Source organism: Apteryx rowi, unplaced genomic scaffold (genome assembly GCF_003343035.1).
Source record: "Apteryx rowi isolate R43461 unplaced genomic scaffold, aptRow1 scaffold_1227, whole genome shotgun sequence".
In the NCBI taxonomy this organism is placed as follows: Eukaryota; Metazoa; Chordata; class Aves; order Apterygiformes; family Apterygidae; genus Apteryx; species Apteryx rowi.
The window spans coordinates 68,294-77,537 of NW_020447450.1; the positions used below are offsets into that span (position 1 = coordinate 68,294).

A 9,244-nucleotide genomic window follows, 5' to 3' on the forward strand; every position below is an offset into this window, starting at 1 on the left:
TTAGAGAACATATGTTATAATATATCCAAATGCAGAGAAGGCCACAATCTCCACTTTTGTCCTGGGTCCATGGATTATCTCTACAAAGCAGAATGCAGTTTGAGATGACACTCTGTGGCTCTGAAATACTATGCTAATGACAGTGCAGACAAAGAATAGACAGAAGAGAGATTTCATAAACAGGCCAAGAGCACCAATCCAAAACTAAGTTATGAAGGACAAATAGCTACAGAAGGACACTGGAATTAAATTGATTTAATGTATTACCTCTAGACAAGTTGTGTAGATTTTTATTGGCTTCAGTAAAACTGTACTCTGAATCCATTAGAATTAGCATAGATTAATACCCAAATTCATCAGAGTGTAATAAGCTCTTCCTACAGAAAGATTTTTGGGGGCACATTGTACTGTGGGCCTCATTTCAGCATTCATTGGTAAAACCAGTATCTGGCTGTGATGAAAGTAATATGCAATTTGTCTTTTACCCTTTGCAAAAACACATTCAAACAATGGGAGAAAAGGTTATCCCAAATTTGGGGTCTTATATGTGAATTCAGTGAGAATGCAGATAAGTGATACAGACAGGCATCTGGGGTACAATTCTGTTTTAAAGAGAAGACGGTGCAAAGTCTTGCTTCCTCAGAGCCCAGGTCTTAAATAACTGGGAACGAGTTCACCTGATCACCCTCCAAATCTTCAGCCAGCACCATGGCCCCAAGGATGTAGCTCCAGGCCCGCTCGTTTCTACGCTGCAGCGAGACCATGCATCCCCCCCGCAGGCTCCTCAGTCGGGCCTCCCTTCCTCTTTCCATTTGTGGAACGGAAATGTAGGTTTGTGGGCTGCACAGAGGCTTCAGTGCGTTCCTCCGGGGGCCAGCTCTGTGCGCTCAGGGATCAGGCCCTGCGCTGTGTCAGTACAGCAGCCAAACACCGACACAGGCTCTGGGACGCACAAAGTGCTGTCTCCCCATGCTGGCTGTCCAGACCTGACCTTTGTGGCCTCGGAAAGCACTGAGTGCCAATGTGTCTGGAAAGACAGAGAATTTATTTAACTGAATAGACAAGGGAGCYGAACACCAAGATCATGAGCATCTGAAAGACTAACATATTCGATTAGGAGTCCTCCAGTTGGAAGGTGAAGCTGTTCTTGGACTCTTGCAATATCCTTCTTGATGCAGTTCAAGAGAATCAAATGGTCTTTTCCTGTGCTGCTTTACTTACAGCCCTGACCACTTGCCTGTCTGCATCCACTGACTGCTTATTGTGTGTCCCTTTAGCTACTTGCTTGTCAAACTTTTATGCTTATAGCTGTTTGCTGCAGCGGTATAACCATGAAGCTTATTTTTTTAAAGAAAGAATTATTTTCCCATTTCATCCTGTAACATAAGCAAATGACATCTACACCACTACCCCGTTTTACAGGCAGCTATTTTTTTCCACAAGCTTTGTAAATAAGAGAGTTTCTTCCCTCTAGCACAGTCCCTTATATCAGGGTTTAGGCTTACTGTGYCTGGCGTGTGAAAGAAGAATCCAAAGGCTGATTCAGAATTTTTATGTGAGAGACCTCGCGTTGTGCTAAGGGATAAGAGCCAAACCGTCCAGTCTGATGCATGACTGATTTCTTGTAATCAGCTGGTCTACTGAGTACTAGAAACAGCAATGAGAACAACTGTAAAGGCAGCTAAGCTGAGCTGCAAAGAATGTCATTAACAGTAAACAGAATGTACAGGCAAAATTGTATATGAGAAGATGAACAGAATTTAAAGAGAGAGAAGATGTCATAAATAAACAATTAGTGGACTGGAAGGGAAATAACTGGAAAGAGCATAGTGTCTGCACAGTTCTTGGTAGATATAGGAACCATGAAAGAAGAAAAATGTCTACTTTTTAGGTGTCTGATTTCCAGGATTTGCAATGGAAGGATTAGAAACTATGCAAAATTCCTAAGAAAACTAAAACATACTGTACATGAAAAAACAGGGAATTGGAGATGGGTCTATTCTTCTATTGGGTCTATTAATGCATTCTTTCTTTTTGGGTATGGCATAAAAACTATGAGTTCAGATTTGGCACACAAAGGAGTTAGACACAGCAGAGAGTTTTGTCTGTTTACTGGCACTGCTCAGATTTAGCAGCTGCACTTGACAATAGTTTGCTGTCTCCATTTTGTGATAATCAAAATTCTCTTTGGCTTTAGTGGGGAGAAGGGGCATGCAAAGTTCATCTCCAGAATATAACTGCATAATGCTAGAGAAACTGTTTTACTCAAATGAATCAAAATGTTTTCACTGTCTCCTTTGGTGCAGGAACTATTCATATATGAGTACCTTTCATGCAATGGCCCAGGTCTCTGAATGTTCCCCTCGTGAAACTAGCAATAGCAATAAAGGATGTTTTCTGTAGCATATAATAATCRGACACGTGGATTTAGCTCCATTATAACAATAAACTCTATCATTTGTAGTGCCTGGACACTGAAAACTCCAGCATGGTATGGCATATAGTTTGTTAAAGAAATAAAGTTTGTGCTTGTTGGTGGTTATTCTTTAAGAAAACAGCTATACATTAAAAATAAGCATTTTAAGCTGTTATATACCACGAAAAAGACCCTGATTCCTGGAAAGGTGGTGGTTAAGAGAAGCAGAGACTTTTTTTCTCAGGCTAAATTCAAATCTTGCATGATACATTTGACTGGCGGATTAGCAGATATCATGCAGGGCACTTGGTAGTGTCAGGACACTGTACACTCTGGACTCCCATCAGCCTGAGCACAGGAGAAGAGCCCATTTATTAAAGAAAAGACTACCATTGATTTTGCCACCTTTTGGGTAAGGCCCAGATGAGCAGGGACAGGCTGACTGCTAGACCCATAGAGGTACTCTAGATGTTGCAACACTAAGCACTAAGTTTCCTGACTCTTCAACCCCGTGGATCCTGGGGGAATTTACATCTGGCTCAGGGAGCCCTGGCTCCCTGCACAGTGCACTGTTTACTCCATCCATGTCCACATCAAAATCTCTATTCTGGATCTAGCCAGAACATAATTGTTTATTTGTTCTTTTTAATTATTATTTTTCTGTGCATATTACTTGGCTTACATCTTCTGTTGGCAGCATGAGAGCTTGATTGTGTGCTCTTTTCTGAGTTTTGTGATAGCATGGATCTAATTCCTCCAAAATTATAACTGAGAATATAAGACGAATGCTTATAACAAGCCTTCTGCTTTAATAAAGGTCTTCTGGATTTGCCTCTTCTGGATTATGATTACAATACAAATTTATTGTCAGTCAGGACTAGCAACAGCAGAGAAGTAAAACCAAAACAACATGTGAAATGTTTTTGAAAAAGAATGTGCCTACTGCATTTTCCCCTTTGATATCATTTTCCCCTAAGGATATATTAAAAAGTAAGAATTTTAAAAGGCTTCATCCTGAATTTTAGATCAGAATCACTATTAAGTTAAAAAAAAGACAACAAAAGACCACTAGATGGTGGTAAAAACCCAAGCCTTTGCTGACAGAATCTGTGAAAACACAAGTTTAGAGGGGCAAAGAAGGGGAGGAGGAGCCACAGTTGAGTACTGAAGTCATTATGGCTCGGGGACTATAAAAAGGGAGTTGCACAGTAAGTAATTTATACGTGGTCAGCCTTGACTTTATGGATTTGCTCATTCCTTTTCCTCTATAATGTCATCAGTCCCCACCAAGGAGTCCCCAGCCCCAGATGCTGGATGAGGAGAGGGGATGAAACTTCTGCTCTCTGGTGGAAAGGTTGCAGGCGATGAAGAGGAAGAGCAACTGAAGGAGCAGCGTTGATAAATAGGTACAGTTACTTCTTGATTGCAAATGAAAGGTTACTTTTAAAAACTGAAAATGTTTTAGCTTGAAAGGCTTTAAGTTTTATTTGCACTGAGTCACTGACAATCAGCTAGAAGTGTTCTCTGTATTAAGAATGTGATGGCTTATGACTTGCCCTGAATATTCTCTTTGCTGAAAAAAACATTGAATAAAATACTCCCAACTTGGAATAGAAAACTTATTTTTATGGAAGAAATCCACCCATAACAACTCTGTAACCTTAATGTATCCTGGAATGTACAGATTTGCCTTGGTTAGTGGCTTAATACGATGCTTTTAACTGAGCATGTTATTATAGCAAAGATACCCTGTTTATAATGCAGTTCATGCAAACTTAAGAAGTACAAAGGTCAGGAAAGCATTTAAATCTTTTACTGAAATGCTCAGTTCTTAACTGTTGTAATAATTCAGACATATATATCATAATCAAGTGATCAGGTTCAGCCTGACCTAATACTGTATTCTTCTGCATTTCTGGACTCTGATGATTGAGATTCTCAAAACTATTTGCTTTTTTGTGTTCTGCAGAATTTCCAGAACATTGTGCTCACTTTTGGGAGATCGAATAGAACAAATTAAAAAATGAATGAAGAGTGTATAAATCTCTTCATTAGTTTGTGATTTTAATTTCCCAATAAGGAAATAAGTAGAAAAACTCTGAGCCAGTCAGAGGTTAATTTAGAATCAGTAGAGAAATATGGTGTGGAAGAGTCAGGACGTGTACATGCCAAATTAAATAGCTGCTATTTGTTTAGTCAACTTCTGCCTGTTCTCGTCATACTATATTTTTTTTGGCAGGTTCCTTGGCCTGTTGGAAAATGCATTTATTGCACTCTTTGACAAGTCCCTCAGAAAGAACAGAACATATTTGCTTCCAGAGATGAACATGTCCTCTCCACTGTACATTTCTGAACTAAACCTGAGTGCCTTTGGCAGCAACTTTACTGTGCCTACTGTCAAGAGCAAGTCATCACCATGTGAGCAAGTGGTCATTGCAGCTGAGGTGTTCCTAACTCTGGGCATTGTAAGCCTCCTTGAAAATATCTTAGTTATATGCGCAATAGTTAAGAACAAGAACTTGCATTCGCCCATGTATTTCTTTGTTTGCAGTTTAGCAGTAGCTGACATGCTGGTCAGTGTGTCTAATGCTTGGGAGACCATAACAATATACTTAATAAACAATAGGCACATAATCATGGAAGATGCCTTTATCCGTCATATAGACAATGTCTTTGATTCAATGATCTGTATCTCTGTGGTGGCTTCCATGTGCAGTTTGCTGGCTATAGCAGTAGACAGGTATATCACTATCTTCTACGCCCTGCGTTATCACAACATCATGACAGTGAAAAGATCAGGGCTTATCATTGCGTGCATCTGGACCTTTTGCACAGGCTGTGGCATTATCTTCATTCTTTATTATGAATCAACTTATGTTATCATTTGTCTCATCACTATGTTTTTTACCATGTTGTTCCTCATGGTCTCACTGTACATCCATATGTTCCTCCTGGCTCGTACTCATGTCAAGAAAATAGCAGCTTTGCCTGGATACAACTCTGTCCATCAAAGAACCAGCATGAAGGGAGCCATCACTCTGACTATGCTACTTGGCATCTTCATTGTTTGCTGGGCTCCATTCTTCCTCCATCTCATCCTGATGATCTCCTGCCCTCAAAACCTCTACTGTGTTTGCTTCATGTCTCACTTCAACATGTACCTCATTCTCATTATGTGCAATTCAGTGATTGATCCCTTGATCTATGCCTTTCGTAGCCAGGAAATGAGGAAGACCTTCAAGGAGATAATTTTTTGCTATAGCCTAAGGATGGTCTGTGGGTTATCGAACAAGTATTAGGAAAGCCAAACCAAACCAAACAGGTTTATTGGTGAAGAGAATTGAAATGCAACATCTTGCTGCTGTGTGTAATTCTGCTGAAAGGCCTATGGAACATCTTTGTTCATTTTTCATGATTTCTGTGGCAATCAAAACCCTTTTTTTTAAATGTAAAACCTTTCTTGCACTCCATGCACCTCCCTCATGCTGGTGGTAAGAGCTACTCACTGCATCTTTATTAAGGGGAGAAAAAATATTTTGAATCTTATATGCCTACTGAAGACTCTGGATCTTTTAAGAGGCATGTACAGGGAAAGTCACATTTTCCTTTCTGCCAAATGCAATGAGTGTGCCCTGCCATGCAAATGAGCCCATTGGCCTCTCAGTGTGCATTTATCTTGATATTTGTCTCTCTAGATACAGCATGACTGATTTTGATCCCCAGAATAAATAGTTTATTTGCTGTTTTCTTCCTAATACATGAATTCACAGAAGTAGCTCCAATTATCAGCATTCACATACCTTGGTCAACACAGTTGTGGCCAAGAATATATGCACATACCAGCAGCTGTGTATTGCAGTCATGACTGTTACCGTCATAAAATATGTATTATGTAAGATAAGATAGATTTCCTGGTCAGGATACAGTATTTTTGTCATATCTGACAATATCTTCTTATTTCTTATCACTACATCCATGGAAAGATGTACGACAGGCTGATTTTAAGCTGGTAGTACCTGAACATGAAGACTAAGCTGAATCTAGTTTTTCTGTTTTCCTCATTCATGACGGCTGGGGAAGTAAAAGATGCATGGCTTCTTGAGAAGTTTTGTGGAGAAGTAAAGATTGGGCCAGGGGCTACCTTTATGTAGAGGTTAGAAAGACATTTCAGCTAGCAGTAGCTTTTGTTATTGGAAGAAGCTGTACTGTAGATTACACCTTTCAAGCTGCTAGAGGGTGTTAGTYGAAACAAATTTGGTTGTCAGGAGGGACAGCAGACATTGGTAAAAGAGGGATCTCAAACTCAGGCACATATAGCTATACAGAATCATAACTCTTGCTCCCAAGCCAAACTGTTTTTGTCTTTTTCGAGAGTCTTCTATGGTTCATAAGACCTGGAAAACCCCATACATTTTGTGTGAGCAATTTGCATCTAGTCATAAGCATGCTGTTCTGTAACTGCTGTGTAATGTGCAGTTTTAGTGGATTTAGTGGATTTGTCCCAGATGAGGGAAGTACAACTGTGGCATTGATTTCTAGGCAAATATTTTAAGCAGTGGTACCCTACTAACTAGATATCAGAAAATAGCTTGGAAAAATGAATTATTTCTTTCAAAAGCTCAAAGACTAGCCCTCGTTACATTTGGTTTAGAGGATGCTCTAAAACTGTTGTTGCCTACAGAGAGACTATGATTGGCTCAAAGGGTCTTGGATTACCCTTCTATGGAAGAAATTTTGGTCAGCTGTAGGAGAAATTTTTTTAACATAAGGGTGTTCAAACATTGGAACAGGTGCCCAGCAGTTGTGCAGTCTCCATCCTCAAAGATATTCAAAACTTAACTGGGCACATCCCTGAGCAACCTGCTCTAAGTTTGAAGCGGGCTCTAACTTTGAAGTTGGCCCTGCTTTCCTGCTTTGAATGGTGAGTTGGACTAGACAATCTCCACAGGTCCCTTCCAACTCAAATTATTCTATGATTCTCTGAACGAACTTGTGTATTATGATAAAAATGTTTCTTTCTTTTTTTTCTCCTAATTTAATCTCTTGTGTAAGAAGAACCTTAAAATATTGTCCTCCATACATCTAGAAAGATAGCGTACTCTGTGTCTTCATTTGCACTGGAGGTCTCTGGCAGGCTAAGTCAGGATAAGTGAGGCACCCTTTCAGCACTCTTCAGTTGCTTTTCTGCCGCAGCTTGAAGTACGTACTGCCTCCAGCTCTCACATGTCTCCTTTTGACATGAGTGGGAATGTTATTCTCAGTGGAGAGACCTGGTTATTTGGCTGTCAATACAATGGTTACAGCAATGCAGTAGATGCTGTATTCTTCCTTCAGTTATGTCTGGGAATGGGATTTCAGAGGTATGTCTGTCATCTGGTAGTGAAAATCTTGCCTTGTTTCAGTCCACTACTTAACTCTGTCCATAAATGGGACCAAAGTGGCACAGACCACTGAGTGGGCTCTTGCTACTATGAATGTAAAAATATAGCAAAACCTGAGATAATACAGTTTGCATAGTGAAAGGCACCAGCTCGTGTTGTAAATAAATCATTAAATCTTCACTTTGTTTTGCAAATAAGATACTCTTGTACATAACTGTAAACCAACAAATAGGAAGCCAAAACTGTAACAGCTTTGGGTATTTTCTTGAATTGTACATTATTTTTTTGTGTTGGAAGTGTATCTGATGTATAAACACAGACACATGGAGAAACTATTAAACTGGATTGTTGGAAAACCCATGATTATTGGTTATTCATTGTAACGTGTCCACTACACTTTGTAAATCATTCACAGAAGAGACTATTACATTCCAGGCTCTTGCTTCTCAATTTAAACAGATGCCTTACTAAAAAACACACTCTGAAAGAAAGTTGAAAGACTCATAAACGTGTTTACATTTATATCTATGTTCCTCTAGGTGTCAGCATCATATCCTCGTTATAAGCCTTACAGGTGGGAACTCAGCCAGCTTAAGGGGAAAATGAAAGTGTTTTCAAAAAAAACTAGAACAGTTCCTGCAAAAAAGCTATTTACACTATAAGAATACGTATAAAATAAATGTCTCTTTGAGGCCATTACCTGTTTTAATGTATTTCTTTCTCCTGCTTAACCACAGCAATGTTTAGCATGTTTTCACTTCTACTAGAGTTTGGAAAAAGCTGAGTATTCTCATAGATTGGAACAATTGAGCATAATGTAAGCACAAAATTGTCTGTCAAAGGACAGCCATGAGAAAATTAGCTGCTAGGCTGTCATTGCACCATGTTCCCAGAGCTTACAGCACTACTTTTGCTTGCACTGTCATTTATAGTTTGGTATCAGTCACTGAAAAGAATCTCACATCCTATTATTTCTATCCCAGACCTCCACGCTATCCAGAATGCTATTGGCTACTGCTTCTTTGGTGACAGAACATGTCACTGCCTCTAACTTGTGTGTCACTATTTTAAAGTTTTTAATAAGAAATTATCTTGAACTCATACATGTTGCAGGTGAGTTCAACTTCTGTAAGTTCGCAAACGGTGGTGAAATTACACCTGCATTTTGAGTAGATTGGTAGGAGCAGGCAGGGTATTAAAAAAARAGTTAATCCTAAAAAAAAAAAAGGGTTACACAAGATGTAATCTACCTGCACCAAAATTTCATCTAGTGAAGCTGAGCACTGGATTCTTCACTCCATAATAATGCATAAAAGGGTTGATTGTGGGTAAATGACTCTGTCTCCAGATCACATCTAAGCTTGCCCTAATTTTGGCTTGCTTCAGTAGACTCTAAAACAGCTGGCTCTTGCAAGAGATGTCATTGCTTGGATATTCCCATAACCAA

General features: G+C 39.4%; 1 protein-coding gene across 1 annotated transcript; it reads left to right on the forward strand.

Annotated features, from left to right (window-relative positions):
• The first annotated feature begins 1,071 nt into the window (after nt 1–1,071).
• Nucleotides 1,072–5,721, forward strand: MC5R (melanocortin 5 receptor). Its single transcript, XM_026092196.1, has 3 exons — nt 1,072–1,135; nt 3,697–3,822; nt 4,656–5,721. Exon 3 carries the CDS (start codon nt 4,738–4,740, stop codon nt 5,713–5,715), a length of 978 nt encoding a protein of 325 aa, XP_025947981.1. The 5' UTR covers nt 1,072–1,135; nt 3,697–3,822; nt 4,656–4,737; the 3' UTR covers nt 5,716–5,721.
• The last annotated feature ends 3,523 nt before the right edge of the window (nt 5,722–9,244 follow it).